Below are 23,567 nucleotides of genomic sequence, written 5' to 3' on the forward strand. Positions count from 1 at the left end.
CACTCTCATGTCCTATAAAGAGCTTTAGGAGCAGAGAGGCTGATTTAAAAAGATCTGGATCTGAGCATGAAGCTAATGCTAACACTGGGACTCCTGGATGATTGGCTTATGGATCAGAGCTATTGCCCCCGGCTGTGCTGACAGCAAACTCATCACCATCTGAATTACTATTACACAGATGCCTCGCCAGATTCCTCAGACGTTCCCATACTATTACATTACTGCACTACATTACTCATAAGCTGCTGTAAAGATTCCCTGGAACAATATTAACTGTGTTGCATCGTAATTCCATCAAGAACTATGCTGCTGCTGCTGCTCCGTAGCCTATTCGTTTTAAAGTGAAAGGAACTGAAAAGCAGTGTGTGTCCCAAACAGCAATAATTCAATCAGGGTCAGGTCCAAATCACTGATCCGCTCAGAAGTCAACTGCTCCACATCTCTGGTAATGTTGATGGACTCACTGTTGCAAAAGTCCATCTGGGCACATCAGCAGCTATTTTACCAGAAAATCTCCACTGTCTCTCCTCATTCTCTGCACCCGACTTATATCCAGTCTTACTGACACATCCGAGTCTATACTGGCCCATCATGCCTCAAATATCTAATCTAATGCTCTAACGTCACAATTGGGGATATTTCACACTGGCAGAGTTCTGCTCTGAGCCAGGTTCTAAATGGTCACACCTTGAGGTCGTGCTGACGGGTCTCCTCCAGGTCCTGCATGGCGCAGCAGTGGGCCTCCTGCAGGCTGTGTTCCCTGCGCTGGTACTCCAGCTGCAGCTCTTGGAGCTGCTGGCTCAGGTGCTCCCGCTCCTGGCTGAACTGGGCCTGCAGCTGCTGCAGGGAGCTCTGCGACTGAGACAGCTGCATCTCCAGGCTCTGCTTCAGCAACGAGATCTGACGAAAGGGAGAAGTAGAGAAGGAGAGAGAAAGGAAAAGGAGAGAGAGAGATGGCGTAGAGAGAAGAACAGCTTGGATCAGATATTACAAGGTTCGCGAGACCTGTTTGTCTGTATACTTCATTCACTAACCTAGGTCTACTTCGTTAGACAAAAACAGATATCAATTTTTAACGCTAGCTAGTTATGACCTGAAGAAACACAACATACATTTTTTTGTTAGAGGGAGCATCAAAAAGTCATTTTGAAACCAATTATACCCTCATAATCCTTATTTCAATATGGTAGGCCTGCAGCAACTTTGTCTGCTTTGCAATGGTGGAAAAAGTGTTTTACGTAAAAGTAAAGATAACAGAAAATGACTCAAGTAAAAGTGAAAGTCACCCAGTAAAATACTACTTCAGTAAAAGTCTAACAGTATTTGGTTTTAAAATGTACTTAGTATCAAAAGTGAATGGAATTGCTCAAATATACTTAAATATCAAAAGTATGAATGATTTCAAATTCCTTATATTAAGCAAACAATTTTTTACATTGACGGATAGCCAGGGGTACACTCCAACACTCCAACATCATTTACAAAGGAAGCATGTGGGTTTAGGGAGTCTGCCAGATCAGAGGCAGTAGGGATGACCAGGGATGTTCTCTTGATAAGTGCGTGAATTGGACAATTTTCCTGTCAAAATGTAAGGAGTACTTTTGGATGTCAGGGAAAATGTATGGAGTAAAAAGTACATTATTTTCTTTAGGAATGTAGTGAAGTAAAAGTAAAAGTTGTCAAAAATATAAATAGTCGAGTAAAGTACAGATACCCCCAAAAAACGACTTAAGTAGTACTTTAAAGTATTTTTTACGTAGGTACTTTACACCACTGCTGCTTTGCAACCTTTGGCGGCACCCTACACGTACAGTTGTGTACGTGTGATCAACGGCTCAGTGTGTGATCAACATGAGAGCTCAGTCACGCCACATTAATCAGCCAGACCTCATTAGGAGTTACAGCCTATTACTACAGAGTATTATTACTGTGAATAATGAGACCGACCGGGGCCCTAAGCAGGAGAGGTGGAACGTGTGGGAGGAAAAGATCCACGGTGGTGACACCTCCATAAGTCACACTGACTCTGCTGCTAGCTGGAAGGAAGCATCTGGAGCTACACCGTTAAGTAGAAGCTCAGAGTTAGACTGCCCTCCTGCCCCCCACATGCATAGATTTTTCCAGCATCTGCGTAATAACAAATGTGGACAACAAACAGTATGGAGTGCACAGTGCATTGTCAATGTTATAATGTAGTGACGTGTATTCGTTTGGCTCTGGGCGGAACACAACACAGTGATAATGTGGACATGGCAGACAGACTGCAGTGATCTAAGTGGAGGCAGTAGACGTGTCTGTGGGTTCATGCCAGAGTGGGACTAGTGGGTTTTTAGTGGACAGAAGACATTCACACCTCCCTTAGAATCAATACCTACACTGCCTTGGAGTGAACAAGAGGCGACACACAGGATCTGTATAGCTGTAATGTTCACTGTGTGCCAGACTTATTATCAGAATCATCTGCTGCAGGGCAAAATGTGTGACTACTGTCAAAATGGCACTGCTCGTCATCCCTGATAGAATCACAACCACTTGTGAAGAGGGATAAGAGGCTGCTGAATGCCTTCCATTGGGACCTGAGCGTAAACAACAACATTTCTAACTCAGAGGAGACTCAGATGTGGTTATTATGGCACAACAAAGAGAGCAGACGGTACAGTAAATCACACGCCACTCAGGGAGGCTGTAATTCTGTCTCATCAAAAATAACAGAAATATACACCTTTCACAGTGTCAGGAAGAGGAAAATACTCCAGTATGAAGTGCACCAAGAGTCAGTTACAGAGCATAAAGAGAATATCAATGTTCAGAAGAAGGCAGATTTAGGTAATCAGTGTTTCATGCGTGTTGCCTGGGAACTGGGTGACGTTGGTTCACTGCAGTAGCAACCAGTTACAGTGGTTCTATAACAACCCTCTCTGTATAGAGACAAGGAGTGAAGAGAGAAACCACACACACACACACACACACACGTTGGCACATTCAACACTGCAAGTGTCCCCGACAAGAAGCACTCACCTGCGTACCGCACACTGTAACGAAAGGAAAATGGACGCTGTAAAACCAGCATCGTTAGTGCAAACCAGGCCAAGTCTACAGAACGCCATCATGCTAGCCACGCACACCAGTTGAATATACTGGTATTTGTCTGTAAACACACTATAGTGAGGGAGAAACGAAGAGCGCCAAGTGGAGCAGGTGTGTAAGTAGACTAAAAGCTCAGACACACCGGTAGGACTGTCCAACGTTTGCCTGCCGACAATACTTAGCACCTCTGAACAGTGTCGGCAGTCAATCTAATTTGTGTTCACACAGCAAAGACCTTGGAAGTAGTCAGCCAATCAGCCTAAAATACTAAAGACTCCAAACCAGAAGGTGGCAGTAGCATTGTTTGTCAATGCATATTTGTGTGCGTTGTGGCGGTATTGCTTACGGTCTAGATTCCAAGTTATCTACGCTAATGTTGCTATTTTGTAGAAAGACCTTGTTGATACTAGCCAGATGTCCACAGCTAGATAACGACTTAGCAAGATGACAAAGAAAGAATTTAATTCACTCTCCATAATCCCATTCGGCAAGTGCCAGCCGATAGCCAAATGTTTAGCTAGCTAGCTAACATTAGCATATTCGCTAAATAGGACAACATAGCTAGCTAGCTAAGGACACTGCACTTACTCAGCAGCTTACACAGGCAGCTGTTTCATGGAAACTAGCTAATCCATTGTGATTTAATTCTAACGTCAATACTAGCCACAGTGGTTAGCTATCTTGGAGGAAGTGCTTAGTTTTGTGTGCATTGCGTCTGTGCACTTAGCTAGTTACCATCCCATAGCCTACATTGCATATAAAGTGTGACTGGCTCATCCGTAGATGTACGGAGGAAATGCCCTCTTTTTCCATTTTTTGTTGTTGGCTCCCCCCTTGGGGGTCGTGCTCTCTGATTGGCTCAAAGTCAAGTTGTAGACCACTGACAAGCGTAGCAATTCTACAAGTAGAATCCGTAGGTTCGTCGCTACCGGATTGGCACGCAGCATCGATCGCTTTTGTTCCAGCAAGAGAAGGAACAGCCTCCCACTGTGATAAGTACTTATCGGCAGTCTATCGGCAGCGAGATTCTCAGTGTGTTTCATGCTTACATTACTGATTGACTTAAGTTAAGCTTCACTGAGTTGAGTGGTGCTATGGGTGTGAACAGAATACACAGGAACACAGGGAAACATTCAGGAGTGAACAATGTCAAAATAAAGGCAAAAAAATACACTGCTCAAAAAAATAAAGGGAACACTTAAACAGCACAATGTAACTCCAAGTCAATCACACTTCTGTGAAATCAAACTGTCCACTTAGGAAGCAACACTGATTGACAATAAATGTCACATGCTGTTGTGCAAATGGAATAGACAACAGGTGGAAATTATAGGCAATTAGCAAGACACCCCCAATAAAGGAGTGGTTCTGCAGGTGGGGACCACAGACCACTTCTCAGTTCCTATGCTTCCTGGCTGATGTTTTGGTCACTTTTGAATGCTGGCGGTGCTTTCACTCTAGTGGTAGCATGAGACGGAGTCTACAACCCACACAAGTGGCTCAGGTAGTGCAGCTCATCCAGGATGAAATATCGATGCGAGCTGTGGCAAGAAGGTTTGCTGTGTCTGTCAGCGTAGTGTCCAGAGCATGGAGGCGCTACCAGGAGACAGGCCAGTACATCAGGAGATGTGGAGAAGGCCGTAGGAGGGCAACAACCCAGCAGCAGGACCGCTACCTCCGCCTTTGTGCAAGGAGGAGCAGGAGAAGCACTGCCAGAGCCCTGCAAAATGACCTCCAGCAGGCCACAAATGTGCATGTGTCTGCTCAAACGGTCAGAAACAGACTCCATGAGGGTGGTATGAGGGCCCGACGTCCACAGGTGGTGGTTGTGCTTACAGCCCAACACCGTGCAGGACGTTTGGCATTTGCCAGAGAACACCAAGATTGGCAAATTCGCCACTGGCGCCCTGTGCTCTTCACAGATGAAAGCAGTTTCACACTGAGCACGTGACAGACGTGACAGAGTCTGGAGACGCCGTGGAGAACGTTCTGCTGCCTGCAACATCCTCCAGCATGACCGGTTTGGCGGTGGGTCAGTCATGGTGTGGGGTAGCATTTCTTTGGGGGGCCGCACAGCCCTCCATGTGCTCGCCAGAGGTAGCCTGACTGCCATTAGGTACCGAGATGAGATCCTCAGACCCCTTGTGAGACCATATGCTGGTGCGGTTGGCCCTGGGTTCCTCCTAATGCAAGACAATGCTAGACCTCATGTGGCTGGAGTGTGTCAGCAGTTCCTGCAAGAGGAAGGCATTGATGCTATGGACTGGCCCGCCCGTTCCCCAGACCTGAATCCAATTGAGCACATCTGGGACATCATGTCTCGCTCCATCCACCAACGCCACGTTGCACCACAGACTGTCCAGGACTTGGCGGATGCTTTAGTCCAGGTCTGGGAGGAGATCCCTCAGGAGACCATCCGCCACCTCATCAGGAGCATGCCCAGGCATTGTAGGGAGGTCATACAGGCACGTGGAGGCCACACACACTACTGAGCCTCATTTTGACTTGTTTTAAGGACATTACATCAAAGTTGGATCAGCCTGTAGTGTGGTTTTCCACTTTAATTTTGAGTGTGACTCCAAATCCAGACCTCCATGGGTTGATAAATTGGATTTCCATTGATTATTTTTGTGTGGTTTTGTTGTCAGCACATTCAACTATGTAAAGAAAAAAGTATTTAATAAGATTATTTCATTCATTCAGATCTAGGATGTGTTGTTTAAGTGTTCCCTTTATTTTTTTGAGCAGTATATATTAAAGGGGAGAGGGGAAGGAGAGAGGGGAGGGAGGCCAGGTTAGGGTAGCTCTTTATCAGGGAGCGGTTGGAGTATCATGAGGGATAGCCAAGTTGGTGAGGACAGAGGAGCCCTTTTTCTCGAGATGATTGAAAACAACAGGAAAAGATGGGCAGCACTGCCTATTTCAATGTTTAAATGGATGACAAGACACTGAAATATGGTGATATCTCAGTTCAGTTAAAAAAAAATATGAAATTACTTTCTACTGTCAAACCTAATTATTATCTGTGAAATGCCCTGAATGTTAATGCAATTAGCAAGTACAAGTGCATTAAAAGTTTTCATTTTTAATTCGATTTGATTGGCCCATTCAGTCCCCTTCACAGTGCTGCCAGTGCCCGTTTGGGAAGACTTCAAATGTCATTATTTGAATAGATATCCAATAAATTCAGCATGTTTTATCTTCCTACACTTTGTGTGAGTGACAGTGCTAGCTATAGCCGCGGTGGGAGTTACAGCTAAGTAACAGAACAGGCTTCTCAGCAGTCTTTCATTGTCATGGCTGGTATCTGCATGTGTACGGCGAGGCCCTGAGCACTCTCCTCTCACCTACTCATGGACATTAGGAAGTGGATGATTTAATATGGTATGACATACAATTCCAAAACGTTTCATTATATTTTGGGTTAAGTGGTGAAAATGTATAACCTATGCTCTTGACCTTAAAGTATGTAAAGTAGTCACGGAATCCCTATATAAATCCCAGCTCAACAAAACCTTTGCACTGATGGGACTAGTGGACAGACAAATTACCTAGTCCTTTTACTCTCCATGTATCCTGGAGCCCAGTCATAATGTTGACATGGGGCAGAGAATGCTGTGTATATCACAGTCAAGGTCTTCACAGGTCCAGCCGAAAACCCGTGACCCAACCGGTTCGGCTCCGAAATTCTGTAGTTGACTCTCAGATCTAGGTCGGATCGGATTGTCACGGGTCTCGGGTATGTGTAATTATAATTACAGAACTGAACGCGACTGCTGCAGTAGAGAGAGAGAGCGAGAAAGAGAGAGAATTGTATGGTGCTGCTCAGGCCTTTCACGAGAGTGGCGCGTGTAGCCAATCACACGTCATCAAAGCGGCACTAGCCACTGGCTCTGTGTGTGCGGTGGCAAGCAAGTTAGGAGATCAATGGAAGATGGAACTAAAACGACGGAATTAAAAGTTAAACATGTAGCCTCCCGGGTGGTGCAGTGGTCTAAGGCAATGCATCGCAGTGCTAGCTGTGCCACCAGAGATTCTGGGTTCGAGTCCAGGCTCTAATTGAGGCACACAAGTAGCCTCAATTAGCCAACCCAGCTAGCTTAACTAGCTAGCTTCTCTTCATGGTTTGATGCAGTCAAAACAGGTGCTATGTAATCAGATTAGTTGATAAATAACCTAGCTTTGGCAGCTAAAAGTTAGTAACTAGCTCGAGTTGGCTTGGTTGCTGCGGTCTCTCTCCCTCCTCTTCGTGCCATTCAGCCACATATAAACGCACAGCCCCTGCCCCGCTTGCTGCTCCTTCATTCCGCTCTCCCTCCCACAGTGCCTGCATAAACAGCTTCAGATAACGTAGCAAAATGTTTTAATTATCTGCTGCTTCCCTCACTCGGACCGGATCAGACCGAGTCTGGACCCGAAAAGGCTCTATACGGGGCCAGGTCCTGTTGTCCTCTGGTCCATATATTTTGTACATGTATTTATTCGGGTAGGATCTGGGGAGGAAAGCCCCGGGTCCATTTCGGAATGGGTTCAACTTTTTGGACCCGAGAACACCTCGATATCACAGGAACAAGCTGTAGTGTGGTACAGCAGGGTGAAGATGGACTGTCTCTTACCTGCTCCAGTAGGTCCTCCACCTTCCTCTGCCAGCTCTCGCGGGCACTGCCCAGCTCCTGCTCCTTGTTTTGGGCCAGCTGGGTGAGGGCTGCCCGCTTGTCATCCTCATGATCCTCCCTTAGCTCCTCACGTAGCTTCTTACACTCCTGCCTGTGGACACACACCAAATGCACACAATTACCATTAGATGAAGTACACAGAAGACAATAAAAATCACCCAGGGGTCAGGGGATCAACATAATGCAATAAAGCAAACCATGTTTTAAATAATTTCATGTAGTAATATATAGTAGTAGCATTAATGGACTAGTAATATATTCTCATTAATTCCAAATCAGTAAAGCCGCTGCAAATCATATACAGTAGAACCCTGTTTTAGCTAGGGTTAGGATTACGTTGATAAATAATTAATATTATCATGGAGACATCGACATGTCTTATATTGTCAAAAAGCTTAAATAAAAAGACCATCTAGTAAATATGTTATACTCTATGTGGCTGTGTTAAGACCCTTTTACCAACAGCACTTCTCATTAGGACGAACAACGCAACACAGAACAACATTAAACATTTGTTAGGAAAATCTGGCGTTGTGTGCATATTTCATAAACAGAATGCATCTGCACGTCGCTCCAGAGCAGACTGCGCAGACAGCCATCATTAGAGAGGAGAGAGATTGGGGCTGACACTCCCATCCATCTGAAACAGTAATGTAGATGTTAATGCATACGTCGGTCTGTACACAGCGCAGCCTGGGACGGAGGTTTTCTAAGAGGATAACAGTATGTCCTGTAATTGCTGAACATTTCCAGCGAGCTCCGGGGGTGTTCAGAGTCCTCATCCTTGGGAGCGGAGCAGAGTGTACGGCCGTACGATTCCCCACGGCGTCATGCAAATGCCTCCCACCTCGCCGTGTCAGCGCTATTCAATGCCCACGCGTTTAGCGGCGCTGCACAGACTGCATGCTAATCGTTATTTAGCAGAGAATGGCGTCGTTAAACGTGGGGCGCTGACAGTGTTTTCGGCGTTCCCTACAAGCAGATGAGCGTCAGGGTGACTGCGTGCCGCGGTTTAGCCCTGCGACACTGCTGTAAAAGTGGGGTGTTGATCCTCATCTCTTCAGAAAAACACAGACAGACACACAGCTCTCAGCATCTTCATATTGTAGAGAGCCTCACATTCATACTCTAGCCCCAAACCCCCCAATCTGGCTAACTACCGAGGAGGGCACTCAGCACCTGGTGAGTGGAGGAGATGGGAGGGAGGAAGGGGGGTGAGTGTGTAGACTAGGCAGGGAGGATGGAGGAGAGTGTAGGCAGTACGGAGGAGGGAGAATGAAGGACGCAGAAGGAGGGAGGAAGGAGGAGGATGTAGCGAGAACGGAGGAGGCATGTGTGTAAATTAGCCGGCTCCGTTAATATCAAAGCTTTCAGTCAACATCAGACAGCCGCAGAGAGGACAGGCAGTCAGCCACACATGGACTCCATCAACTCACTGTCTAAACAGCAACATAGTTTCTTTCCCCAACTTCTGGCGCACACCGACGCCAGGCATCTCTCACAAAGGCTTAGTTTGACTCTGAGGTAAATCTCTACTGACAGTCGAAGTTCATTATACCCGGCTCTGACATCACTGCATTGAAACACTCAGTAAAAGAGCTTCCTCTTATATTCTATCTGCCTGAAATGGTGGATCTTAGATGTCTATCTCTCAGCGCGAGCCAAGCCAGCTCTATTCAATTATTCTCGGTCCCCTTGTGTGTGCGCGTATTCTCCGTATGTGTGTGTGTGTGTTGGCTGTGCCGGTGTGCCAGATGACACACACGCATCTCTTGCGGTTCAGGCACTTAAAAGGCTGTCAAAGGCACTGCGGTGCAGTGTGGTGGTGCCGCCCAACTGGATTGTTTCCGCTCGCAAATGCTGTTCATGTTCAAGCCCACCATTACGTAAGGTAAACAGAGCAGGAGGCTTTAATGTGGGTAGGGGCTCTGGTATCTCTGCATCTCCCTCCACAGCACCAGTCTAGCTCCCTGTGAGGGGCAGGAGGAGAGATGTTTCTGACAGGCCGTCACAGGAGATGAAAGAGAAGAGCCTAGAACAGAGGACGGGAGAGGGAAATGTGAATATCTCTCCCTCTGCCTTTGCCTCTTTCTCTCTCTCTTCTTTCATCTCTCTCTCTCTCTCTCTCTCTCGCTCGCTTTCATTCTGAGTGGCCTGTTGGCTCGAGTGATAAGAAGAAATGAGGGCAAGACCGCAGACAAATTCAATGAACTGGAGAGGTGAAGTTGAGTTGAATAACTGCAGACAGTAACCACAGAAAACAATAATACTATTCAGTGACAGTGCTGTGAAAGAACACAACAAGGTTCTGTACAGAAACCCAATCAGAACCCCGGAAGTTGCTATTTGCATTATGCTTTACTAAAGAAGAAGAAGAAGAAGCATACGCTGTCTTCAATTATGTTTTTTTTAAAATTACTACCTCACTTATTTAAAACACTAAATGCTGTCAGAATTACAGAGCATGTCAAATTCACCAAACGCAATGTATAAATTACAATTCATAGGGACAAAATGAAAAGGAGCTGAAGGGGAATGCAATTGTGAAAGACATTGAGAGAGGAGGGTAAATTAAACATAATTACGGTACAAGAGATGAAGAAAAGGACAGAAAACTTTGAGCCAATGCTGGTCTGGATGGAGTTATTGTAGAACGCCATGTGTAGCAGAGCCTTCCTGGTAATCAGGAGTCCTAATGCTGTATTAAGACATTAATTGACCCCAGCAAGGGAGACAGACACTAATTGGACTCTGTCTGATGAGCTGGGATGATCCTCCTCCTCCTCCCCAGTCTCAAATCTCTGAGCTGCAGTTCTGTTCACACCCTGATTCACATGTCCCTGCTGTAAAGGCATTGAGATTCAAATGTGACAACAAAACCCTTTTCCACTTGAAATTCATAGGCAGTGGCTTGTCAGGTCCTCCTTGTTAATCGGGCTCAAATCCATATCTCATATGAACCTCATTACCATTCCCGTCTCTCTCCTTTGAGCCAGAACAGGCAGCGGCAGTGAGATGCTCGGTCTGCTCGCTTGGTGAACACCCGCCATTGCTTCAGCAGAGTAGCCCAGTTTGAGATAAGCGAGGGCATTGACTCAACAAATGTTGTGGAAAATGAACTCTTTAAAAGAAAAGAGATATAGAAATATTTTGGGGCAGTCTGATTTCTCATGGGACCTATCCTGCTACTCCTCTTTCATTTGCACACAATGTGGGACCTAGCTAGCTACAGCACTTCAAAAGTACAGTATTACAGTACAGCGTTAACCCTTTTGAAATGTGTGGATTTGAGCCCACTCAAGATAATTCCAATGGTCACCGTCCATTTCAGTGGTTATAATCTGTGGTGCAGCACTGGCTCTTTCTAAATGAAGCCATCCGTTCATAATCCTCAGAGCCAGGGAGAGGGAGGACCTCTTGCTGGGCTGGGATCAGGGACTGGCCCTGGACTAGTATCATTACCATGGAGCTGGAATGTATCATGGTGGAGCTCGCCTCAATGTGACCGTTTCAATTACTCCAAGCCAAACTCCTTTCCCTCACCCTGTCCATTGCCATCCCTGGCACATCTCACCAGGGCCAAGGACACACACACACACACACACACACAAATACACACACACACACACACACACACACACACACACACACACACACACACACACACACACACACACACACACACCTTAACGTCTCGGTCCACTTGAGCTCCAGTTCCAGCGCCATCTTGTCCATCTTGAGTTTCTCGTCCTCTTTAGTGGTAATGACTTTAGCCTCGTGCTGCTTCTTCTGCGCCTCCATCTCTCCCTGAGAGAGAGAAGGAGAGAGAGAGAGAGAGAGGAAGAAAGAACGGGTTGGTGATATTAGCCCTCATGATAGACAAGACAATTGAGCACAGGATCTAAACCTCTTTGAACAGGACTCACTACACACACCGCTACAAAAGAGGAACTCGGCTCCACAGACATCAATTCTCATTGCTCCACACTTCCCCTGACATTCAGACTGGAGTCTGCTTCATTATGCAGGCCCAGAGAGATGAGAGAGAGGGGGGAAAGAGGGAGAGAGGGAATGGAGAGAGAGAAGGAGAAAGTAGAGAGGGAGAGGAGCCACAGAAGGTCAAAGGCATGGCAGAGCCAGTCTGAAGAGCAACCTTCTAATGAACTGCCAATTTCATACGGGCGCCTTAAAGATGAGAACATAATTCAGAATCTGAGTCTGATTAGGTATGCCAATCCAGAGCTGCCGGATAGTCTGCTTGGCATATCAAGAATTGGAATCTGGGACAAAGCAGGTGGATGTGATGGATTTCGTATGGGAACAGACTCAAGGCTAGGAGATCAATTCAGTACAGATCAAGTTTATTACCCCCCCATAAATAAACATGATATACAATCAATAAATCCTCAGTCAGAAGAGTGAATGGGGAAGGGAAATCATTATGGTTTGCTGATGGATTCTCCAATGCCTCCCTGATGAGGAGAACCACACAGGGCCCAGGGGAGAATGTGTGTGTGTGTGTGTGCATGCCTTTGTGTCTGTATGTATTGTTGGTGCTCTCACCTGCAGGGCGGTCAGCAGGTTGCTGGTCTCTCTCAGTCTGGCCCTGGTAGCGTCCAGTTCCTCCGCTAGTTTGTCCTGGGCCTCCTTCAGGTTGGTGATGTGTCCCTCTGCTGTACCCATACCCTGCTCCCCCTCCTTCACCAGCTCCTGCAGGCGCAACACCTGCACACAGGACGGACAGATCTATCATACATCTCAGACAGGCTTTAAAAACAGCTGTAAAGGGAAAGCAAATTGTCACCAGCCATGTCATCATGATGATATCTTGATAATTTGACTGCTGACATGCAAAACATTTTGGGACTGTATCAACAGTGGACTAATGAAAGAAAATACCAAAATAAAGTTTTTGGGTGAAATTTCCCTTTCTAATTGCCTAGTAGTAAAATGCATTCCCTTTTGTAATAGATATGAGTGTGGAATCTGCACCTCAAATGAGCCAAGACATACTCATATATTTTTTATCACCTGCTGTTGATAGCAGCAAACTTGAATTTATTCCAGTTTGTCTGGACGACCACAACAAATGGTCATGACAAAATGAGAGGAGCAAGAGGAGAGATCTGATAGGTTGGGTGGCTCCTGACTGACCTCCTGATTGGCTTGTTCAAGTTTGGTGGCGAGCTCCTCCTTCAGGCTGTCCAGTTGCTGTCTGAGATGGTTCTCCTGCTCCTCCAATGAGAGCCTCTCCCTCTCAAACTGCTGTTCCATTTCCTGTAGACAAACCCCAAAGACTCTGTCATAATAATACCAGCACACGAACCATTACAGGGCTAATCAGAGTATTTTTATGAATTTAAATACTTAGTAAATATGGCTGCAATAACTGTGCTTTTAGAGGAAAATCAAAGCCAGAGTAAAAGGATTCACTAGTACATGAAAGGATAATGGTTGGTATTATTCACATTTACACACTACTATGAGTTTTGTCAGCATCCTTGTATAACAATCTTGTGTAATATGGACTCATAAGGGCTTGGGAGCTGTAATAATCTAGGAGACTGTGTGTGTGTGTGTGTGTGTGTGTGTGTGTGTGTGTGTGTGTGTGTGTGTGTGTGTGTGTGTGTGTGTGTGTGTGTGTGTGTGTGTGTGTATGCTCCAACCCCAAGTGACACATTCATGTTGTACCCCTGGGTAGGTGGCTAACCTTTTACTGCAGTGGGCTAAATCAGGGCCACACAGTGTTTCTTGGTAGTCTCAAACAAATCTACGTCGAAACAAAAGTATACACCTCACACACATGGTTATGGGCTTAACAAAATAATACTTTTTGAGTTTGCATCCCAATATTACACTTTATATACATCACAGAAGACTGAAATACAACAAAACTGTTTGACATAGAAACACCCCGTTTTCAATATATATATTTTTAATAATCTTTATTTTTTGATGAAATTATTAATAACATTCCACCCATGAGTCACCCATTGACTGCAGGAAAGGGCTACTATCCTGCTGGGAAAAGGGATGACATGAGTGAGTTCATTATATACAGCACCAGTCAAAAGTTTCAGAACATCTACTCATTCAACGGTTTTTCTTTCTTTTTTTAAACTATTTTCTACATTGTAGAATAATAGTGAAGACATTAAAACTACGAAATAACACTTTTAGTAACCCCCCAAAAAGTGTTAAAACAAATCAAAATCTATTTCATATTTCAGATTCTTCAAAGTAGCCACCCTTTGCCTTGATGACAGCGTTGCACACTCTCGGCATAGTGTGTCCAAACTTTTGACTGGCGCTGTGCGCAACGTCAGGCCGCCCAGAACAAGGACGTCTGTAAATCAAATAAATTATGCAGAGTTCACTGATAAGGGCAATGTCACATTCTGGAACTCAATGTTCCGGGGGTAGAAAGATTTCTCGCTGTGACGGTGAGATATCAGGGAGTAAATGCGGCCTTCAGACATTTCTGATATGGGGTAGATGTCTAGTCTACCATTTCGCTCCCATTGCAGGATATGTGTGTCAGATGATGACAGTATGATAAGTAGACATCAGCATAGGAAGACAGGCCTCTGGAGATGGAAGAAATGCGCAGTGGCATTTTTTTTTTTTTCACCAGGCATGGAAATGTAATTATTGCACCAGACGATCATTTGCTTATGAAATTCTCAACAGCTCTGCATCTGCTAATGTCAGCGCTGAACATTCGACTGTGGACATCATTGAAAACACTTCATATAAAGCCTACATAATTTACAAAACAGAATACTTGATCACTTTCATACATAAATTACTGGTATAGTACTCTGAAAAGATGCCTTGAAGCTAAATCAATGACTGCCAAATAAATAGGAAATGCATTGAGCCGACTAGTGACTCAGACTACTGTGTGAACCTTGTCCACTCCAATATTAACTTCCTCTGGTGCAGATGGTGATTGACAATACATTCTCCTTTGCCTCAGTATCTTCTCTTAAGGAGGCAATCCGTAGTTGAAACTATAACAAAGCAACTCCCCGCCACTGTTTCCGTAAAAAGCCGAGGGACGGGGCTGGAGAAATGTAACCCCTCTCAAATTCATACAGCTATGGATACATGGACTGACTATCCATGATATCAAAATGATAGTTTAACCATGGTTTGAGGCCATACAGAGTTTGTTTACCTTTACCTTGTTGCTTATATTTTGGGTTCTGATGGGGGTACGACAGTTGAACTAAGCTCAGGAGGCACTGATACATTATATTCTTCCAGAATGAATGGGTACATATGATTCATTTACAAGTCCCTTTAATGCTTTCCCATGACCAAAAACTGGGAAGAATACATATCATACAGAATATGAAATAGACAAGACACTTAAAAGTGCAATCTCAAAAGGCAGTATCTATCTGCATGAGCAGCAGACTTGTCAGCATGGTGCACTAAGTAGAGCTAACTGAATAATGTATAGTTCCACCTTATTCAGAGAGAACTGCTCTGCACACTTTATGCATGTGTGGTTGAAGAGTACATGATTCAGATCTCTCATCTTCCAGAGCACACTCATATGCAAATAGGAGCTTATCTATTTTGCATGATACCACCCCTCCAAAACAAGAGTCAAGACATTAGGCCTTTAAGCTCATTAGCGTCTTCCCCTATTTTTTCCCCACTGAGTGTCAAGGGTAGTGTGTGTGTGTGTGTGTGTGTGTGTGTGTGTGTGTGTGTGTGTGTGTGTGGCGGCTTTGAAGCGAAGTCACTGAGTTCACCTTGCGCACAGTTCTTGAATAGTGCATACTCATTAAAACGTCTAAAAGTTCGTGCCACACAAAGTCTACACTGTCAGCCGCCCATGGTAGTTTCACTAGTCACTAATTCTACCTCAGTGTCCACAGTAAAGGTCCTTCCCACACCTTGGCGATGCCAGCCAAGGAGGTGACTCATGACCACGTCTTGGGACAGAAGGATGACAAATTGTCTTTCCTTCCTCCTCCTCTTGCTGTGCTGTGCGTAGAGGGAAGAAGAGGAAGAGCCTCAGGGAGTCCGCCTAAAATAGGATGTCAGCCGACGCGTCGACTCGTCAAGCTGCTCTTTGTGACTCTGACTCACCGGCGCACAAACATAAGCCCTCTCCAACAGGATCTATCCGCGCTCTCTCACCCTGTTCTGCATCTCTGTTTGTGAGAGTGAGGAGTGGAGAGGATATGATAAGCAGCAGTGCAGTGGATAGTTTCCGAGGCATCGCTCTCTTTCTTTTTCTCTCTGGGCGCCAGTCTAATCAACGACATTAAAGCGTTTCTCCGTTCTGTCTCGGAGACCTCCACCTTCGTCCTGACAAAGGGGAGCGAACGACATTTGTCTCCCTGAGATAAGGTTCCTGGAAGCAGCCGAAGCACCGGGTGAGGTGTCTATCTTCCTCTACTATGGGCTTATGCAAATTAGACTCCAGGAACTCAAATACCATCCTGGTGGAGGAACAAGAGGGGTTGCTTCCTTCATTTCCTCCTATTTAAAACAATAAGGCTAAACAGGGAGATCTGAGCTGCCACTGGAAAGTCTGTTGACAATGTGGAATGACCAGGCTGATTTGTGTGCCCAAAACACACACACACACACACACACACACACACACACACACACACACACACACACACACACACACACACACACTTTCCAATGTGTCTGAGGAGAGCCTCTGTCATCCTTCAAACTCTCTGAGAAGAGTGGTCTTTCCCATCTTCCATCCCTTCAAGCAGCCATCATGGGCCAGTACAGCCAGCCCTGTTTTTCTGAGCTGAAAAGGCTTTAACTCCAAACAATGGTGTTAGGTTGGCCAGCCCTGATATAAACAAGCCCAATTACAGCGGCTCAACCCAATATCTGTTATGTGGACGTTTTTTTAATTACAAAAACACTAAATAATACAACCATGTTGGAGGGGGATGAGTTGACTGAAGCCTTTGGCAGCCTCTGAGCCGAGAAGCTAAAAGATGACAGATTGCATTTTGGCTGAGTCAATCGTGCATGTCTTCTGAGTCATTTCATTTCATATGTTATCAAAACAGACAGTTTAGTCATGTCAGTGTGGCAGATGTTTTCAAGCAGATAGAAACGCTTCTCAGTATTTCATGGAGTAAGAGCAGGGTTTTCCGTAGCGAGGTGCAGAATGGATGTGGAGGGTGCATGTCAGCAGTCTCCAACACCTCGGCCCAGGCTGAGGTAGGTCCTGGTGCTGTGTGTGTCTGAGTGGTTGGGCAGAGCGAAGCGCGGGCGGGCGGGGTGGGGAGATGAGTTCTCATTGTAGTGGTAAATGAGGCGTGGGTGCTAGGCCAGATACAAACACACTCCCTGCTCTGCCGCCTCCCTGTCCGCCTGCAGGACTGGAGCTGAGGCAGCAGAGCTCTGGACCCTGACACACACAGAGAATAGTCTGGACTGAGACAAAGACACAGCCTAAGATATATACAGTTGAAGTCGGAAGTTTACATACACTAAGGTTGGAGTCATTAAAACTTGTTTTTAAACCACTCCACAAATTTCTGGTTAATAAACTATAGTTTTGGCAAGTCGGTTAGGACATCTACTTTGTGCATGACACAATTAATTTTTCCAACAATTGTTTACAGAGATTATTTCACTTATAATTCACTGTATCACAATTCTAGTGGGTCAGAAGTTTACATACACTAAGTTGACTGTGCCTTGAAACAGCTTGGAAAATTCCAGAAAATGATGTCATGGCTTTAGAAGCTTCTGATAGGCTAATTGACATCATTTGAGTCAATTGGAGGTGTACCTGTGGATGTATTTCAAGGCCTATCTTCAAACTCAGTGCCTCTTTGCTTGACATCACGTTCATCTGGTACCACGTTCATCTGTACAAACAATAGTACGCAAGTATAAACACCATGGGACCCCGCAGCCGTCATACCGCTCAGGAAGGATACGCGTTCTGTCTCCTAGAGTTGAACGTACTCTGGTGCGAAAAGTGCAAATCAATCCCAGAACAACAGCAAAGGACCTTGTGAAGATGCTGGAGGAATCAAGTACAAAAGTATCTATATCCACAGTAAAACGAGTCGTATATCGACATAACCTGAAAGGCCGCTCTGCAAGAAAGAAGCCACTGCTCCAAAACCGCCATACTTTTTTGAGAAATGTCCTCTGGTCTGATGAAACAAAAATAGAACTGTTTGGCCATAATGACCATAGTTATGTTTGGAGGAAAAAGGGGGAGGCTTGCAAGCCGAAGAACACCTTCGCAAGCGTGAAGCACGGGGGTGGCAGCATCATGTTGTGGGGGTGCATTGCTGCAGGAGGGACTGGTGGACTTCACAAAATAGATGGCGTCATGAGGTAGGAAAATTATGTGGATATATTGAAGCAACATCTCAAGACATCAGTCAGGAAGTTAAAGCTTGGTAGCAAATGGGTCTTCCAAATGGACAATGACCCCAAGCATACTTCCAAAGTTGTGGCAAAATGGCTTAAGGACAACAAAGTCAAGGTATTGGAGTGGCCATCACAAAGCCCTGACCTCAATCCTACAGAAAATGTGTGTGCAGAACTGAAAAAGCGTGTGCGAGCAAGGAGGCCTACAAACCTGACTCAGTTACACCAGCTCTGTCAGGAGGAATGGGCCAAAATTCACCCAACTTATTGTGGGAAGCTTGTGGAAGGCTACCCGAAACATTTAACCCAAGTTAAACAATTTATAGGCAATGCAACCAAATACTAATTGAGTGTATGTAAACTTCTGACCCACTGGGAATGTGATGAAAGAGCTGAAAGCTGAAATAAATCATTCTCTCTACTATTATTCTGACATTTCACATTCTTAAAATAAAGTGGTGATCCTAACTGACCTAAGACAGGATATTTTTACTAGGATTAAGTGTCAGGAATTGTGAAAAACTGAGTTTAAATGTATTTGGCTAAGGTGTATGTAAACTAACGACTTCAATTGTATGTATGTATATATATATATATAGAGAGAGAGAGACCTCCTGGGATACAGAGACGAGCCTGAGATAGAGACACAGCTAGGCTTGGGTGATTTACTGTTTATACAGTACACCGGGGTAGTCAAAATATGTTCAATAAGGTAGGATGCATGCTACACCACTGTTTTATTAACATAAGTATAACTATAAGAAATGTAAGATGTGTCAAATAAATGATATCCAGCTCAGGGCTCCAGCTATGCATCTGGTTTGCTAACTTGCTAGCTAAGTGGCTAGATGTCAAGGTCAAGATTATTGCTTACAGCAGAGACATTCAAGATACCTGTTGCCTAATAAAAACTACAACAACAAAAATGTTATAGAGCCCATTGTGTGCACTTCCAGTAATACAGTCTACCTCAGTATGGTACAGAAACAGTATGGATACCACCCAACCCTAGACACAGCCTGGGATACAGAGTCCCAGCCTCCAGCCTAGGATACAGAGTCCCAGCCTGGGATACAGAGTCCCAGCCTCCAGCCTGGGATACAGAGTCCCAGCCTCCAGCCTGGGATACAGAGTCCCAGCCCCAGCCTGGGATACAGAGTCCCAGCCTGGGATACAGAGTCTCAGCCTGGGATACAGAGACTCAGCCTGGGATACAAAGACTCAGCCTGGGATACAAAGACTCAGCCTGGGATACAAAGACACAGCCTGGGATACAGAGTCTCAGCCTGGGATACAGAGTCTCAGCCTGGGATACAGAGTCTCAGCCTGGGATACAGAGTCTCAGCCTGGGATACAAAGACACAGCCTGGGATACAGAGACACAGCCTGGGATACAGAGACACAGCCTGGGATACAGAGTCTCAGCCTGGGATACAAAGACACAGCCTGGGATACAGAGACACAGCCTGGGATACAGAGTCTCAGCCTGGGATACAAAGACACAGCCTGGGATACAAAGACACAGCCTGGGATACAAAGACACAGCCTGGGATACAAAGACACAGCCTGGGATACAGAGACACAATAGAGTTACGGAGACAAATAGCACTGGGCTCTCATATAGAGATGGGATGGAAAGGGAGGAAGACCTAGATCTGAGCAAAATACGGCCCTAAAAGCTGAGGGAGACTAGCAACAAGCACACATTACTGCTGTCAGACAGAAAGGAAATAGGAAATGTTTTTGATGGGGCTGTTGTCAACCATTATAACCAATTTGTTTCCATGTGATTTCAAACCACTAGCCATCCATAATAACAGTCCTTCTGTTCTGTGTGTATGGCAGGCAGCACTTGAGGATACTCAAAGCTACACCAGCACAGAGCTGTTTTCAACACTCGTGGGATTGCCTTGACAAGTGGCAGCCAAGCTGCAGAACCAAATCAGAGAAGCGAAGCCTGGAATTCATGCATGCACATGACATGGAGGGGCTCGAAGGGAAACGAGGCTGTTCTGCCCATTGTAATGACTCTCTCTCCCCCACTCTTTCTCTTCCTCTCCAGTGGTTCCAGCAGCAATTTGTGTCTGTGTGATTGATTAACACCTATTTGAAACCAGAGGTGGGACCAAGTCACTATTATTTAAGTCACAAGGTCCGAGTCTCAAGTAGAACGGGTCAAGACTCAAGTCCAAGTCGTGCATACTAAGAGCGAGTCAAGTCGAGTCACACGTTTTCAAGTCAAGTCTCGTGCAACGATTTGCTGGCCCTTTTCATGATTTTGTCTACAAGACATTTTGATAAGCCCATTGTAAAACAGGGACCTTGTATCAGTCGTAAGGGTGTGACATCAGCAAAAGGCAAGGCATGTTGACGTGCTCAGAGCATAGATTTATTTACAGGTCTCGGTGATCCAATGGCGAAAGTGCCATATCACACAAAACGTACAAGTAGACTTGTATACACAGGCAACGTCCCAAAAGAAATAGGACAGGTGGAGCCAGAGACAGATGCTATCTGAACAGACACAGGTAGAGGACAAGACTGTACAGCCTCCCCTTGAGAAACCACATGGAACCTGTCTAACAGGAGCTCTTTCAGGACCATACAATTACCCAATTGGCAATTACAACTAATAAACTGGTTCTACAATGTAAAAGGTCATTTCCACATACATCGCTACATTCGTCTTAATCAGACGTAATGATTATTAATGATATTTCAACACCGTGCATACATGGAATATTCATTTTCGCTTATTCAACCTTCTGACTCCAAAGCGTGGAACTCCTATTACGCACAACCAGGATGACAGAGACATAGGATGCAGACCCATGGAACTCCGACCTAACCCGGAAAATATGGATATAGGAAACCATACATTGAATGAAATAAAGAGATATTCTACCTCATGAGTCTTGTAAACGTGCACAATAAACGTCGCTCCCAGTCAGAGGGTAAGGAGTGGTTGGTTAAATGAAAATGCATCGTAGGCCTATCAAACATGAAACAGAAATGTCTACGTGTTGCAATAAACGGTACGGGGATGGAATGATGAAGCGCTAGCAATTATTGTAGTATTAGATGTAATATACATTTACCACATAGGGCCTATGCATTCAAACGTGTGAAAGCAAGAGCAAACATTTCAACAGGAGTGAAAAACCACTCTCCACTGGTGGGAATTTGGAGAGAGCAACTGAAGAGCCGTGCCTACAGTATGGTGCGTCTTCGCCGCAGTAATAATTCATTTTAAACAAATTCCAAATGCAAGCTTCATAAGTAAATTACCAATTTCAAGCAATTGTTACATACCAAAATACCAGCAGGCCTATGCAAGTTACTGTTGCCCCATTGCTGATGAGCTTGCCAAGTAAACAGTTCATGTGCTTGATCACCAAACAATTTTTGGAGCAGCATATTTATTTATTATGTCAATCCTCTCTCCCTATAATTTGACGTTTGCGCTGCACCCTATCCTATAACTGTACAGCAAATCAGCAATGTGTTCGCTAGATCACCACCCGACCTGTGTTGACTGACAGTTTGCTGGTCCAATCAGAGTGCCGAGTGTACGTTTCACTAGCCAATCTGTTGCAGGTTTTTTTTGCAAGGGAGATGCTGTCTCTGGCTGTCTCTGGCTGTCTCTGGCTGTCTCTGGCTGTCTCTGGCTGTCTCTGGCTGCGTGGAGAGTAATCCACGTAGACTCTGTGCCACAAAATGAGTGACACAACATTACAAAACCTGGCCAGATAAATTCAAGTCATCAGTCTCAAGTCAAAGTCGAGTCCGGAGTCTTGAGGCTCCAAGTCAAATTTGTGACTTGAGTCAGACTCGACCCAAGTCATGTGACTCGAGTCCACAAAATTGGTCTTGACTTTCCTAATAGGAGGGTATGGAGCAGTCTCGACTCAGAATAGACCTTTCTCTTATCCCCACATTCAATTAGTATAAGGCAATCATTGTTTCCGCTGTTGTTCTTTAGTTTTAATTTATTTAACTAGGCAAGTCAGTTAAGAACAAATTCTTATTTACAATGATGGCCTACCAAAAGGCCTCCCGCGGGGTTAGTCTTGCTGTTGGATCCGGTGTAACTTGTTCAATAGGGTGGTTGTAATGTCAATTCTAGAGCAGTGATGTTTGGTACAGATCTGCACAATACTGCAATTGCAGAATCTATTACTGTAAGCCCAGTCCATTTGATATTCATAACAATAGCCAAATCATAGCAAAACATGGCTTGGAGGTGAAATGATCTGCTGGTGTGTATGTTCAGCCCATCCCATTGCAGCAGTGTGTGTGTGTGTGTGTGTATTGCGTAGGTACAGTGTTGTGTTACTGGAGGTTGTGTGTGCGTGTAACTCACGGCCAGTAGCCGGCTCTTCTCCGTCTCGGCACTAGTCTTTGTGTTCTCCAGGGTGGTCCGGTGTTTTTTCGACAGCTCCTCCAGCGCCCGGGTCTGTGACTCTTTGAAGTGGGCGGCGTCGTCCTCGTATTTGGCACGCATGTTTACCATCTCCTTCTCGTACACCTGCTTCTCCTCCCGTAGAGTCTGACGGAACAACACACACACAGAGAGACAACACCATGACTGTCAGCCCTATGTGTTTATCTAAGACGCTTGATTCTAGTTTAATTAAAACCAGCTGTGAGCAGAATGCTAAGCTCATTACAGTCTTATTTACATTCCCTTGGTAATTTCAGGGAGCATCTTATTTGAGTCAGTCACACACAGGTAACACATGAAGGCCGTTCTGCTTTTCAGTCTCGCTGTCTGTCGGTGTGTTGATGTGGCAAAAAGGTGACAGCCTAAAGATGCTTCAAATCCACTCTGACACATTCAGAAGAGAGAGAGAGCGAGAGAGAGAGAGAGAGAGAGAGAGAGAGAGAGAGAGAGCGAGAGGCGCACTTCTCAGAATGCCAGCAGCCCAGTGGATCTGAAAAATGTACTCACACCTCCGTTCCCATCAAGTTGTCATAGTAACACCTAACTCTAGGCTATGGTAATATGAAACAGGATAGCAATTTCCTGGGAACTGTGGAGGTGAGAACATCGCTCTCAGTTTTTCAGGCTACAGCATTGCAGTGAAAGTGACTGGGGGGGAATTGTCATTAAGACACACCAATGTCAACACAACACTCTCCCTGTCTTGAGAGCATATTACATATTCAGAATGGCATATGGTGAAAGATTCAACTGTGCATTTTACCATAATGGAAATGCAGAATGGGGATATAAATCTTGCTTGACATTTACAGGGGAACTACAGTTTGTCTTCTGAGCTACGGTTCGTAAATAATGTGACCTTTTTGGACGTTCTTTTTAAAAGGTTGTTCAAATTTGACTCGCTCAGCAGCATTTGGTGAGTTCAGAGGCAATGCAAATTTCAGGGCTCTGTAACTCCGGAGAGCAAGGGG

The 23,567-nt window shown here is 45.2% G+C and overlaps 1 protein-coding gene across 5 annotated transcripts in view; it reads right to left on the reverse strand.

Moving 5' to 3' along the window:
• The window catches only part of LOC115193349 (protein FAM184A), a 167,310-nt gene that overhangs the window by 37,321 nt on the left and 106,422 nt on the right, over positions 1–23,567 (reverse strand). For all 5 annotated transcript variants that reach the window (XM_029752102.1, XM_029752109.1, XM_029752098.1 and 2 more), the window contains exons 6-11: positions 22,516–22,701; positions 12,918–13,040; positions 12,327–12,488; positions 11,449–11,570; positions 7,704–7,854; positions 688–900 (exon numbers count right to left, since the gene is read on the reverse strand). In XM_029752102.1, the coding sequence (XP_029607962.1) occupies positions 688–900; positions 7,704–7,854; positions 11,449–11,570; positions 12,327–12,488; positions 12,918–13,040; positions 22,516–22,701 (957 nt within the window). The remainder of the gene's footprint in view (positions 1–687; positions 901–7,703; positions 7,855–11,448; positions 11,571–12,326; positions 12,489–12,917; positions 13,041–22,515; positions 22,702–23,567) is intronic.

The sequence above is a fragment of the Salmo trutta genome, chromosome 1 (genome assembly GCF_901001165.1).
Source record: "Salmo trutta chromosome 1, fSalTru1.1, whole genome shotgun sequence".
Lineage (NCBI taxonomy): Eukaryota > Metazoa > Chordata > Actinopteri > Salmoniformes > Salmonidae > Salmo > Salmo trutta.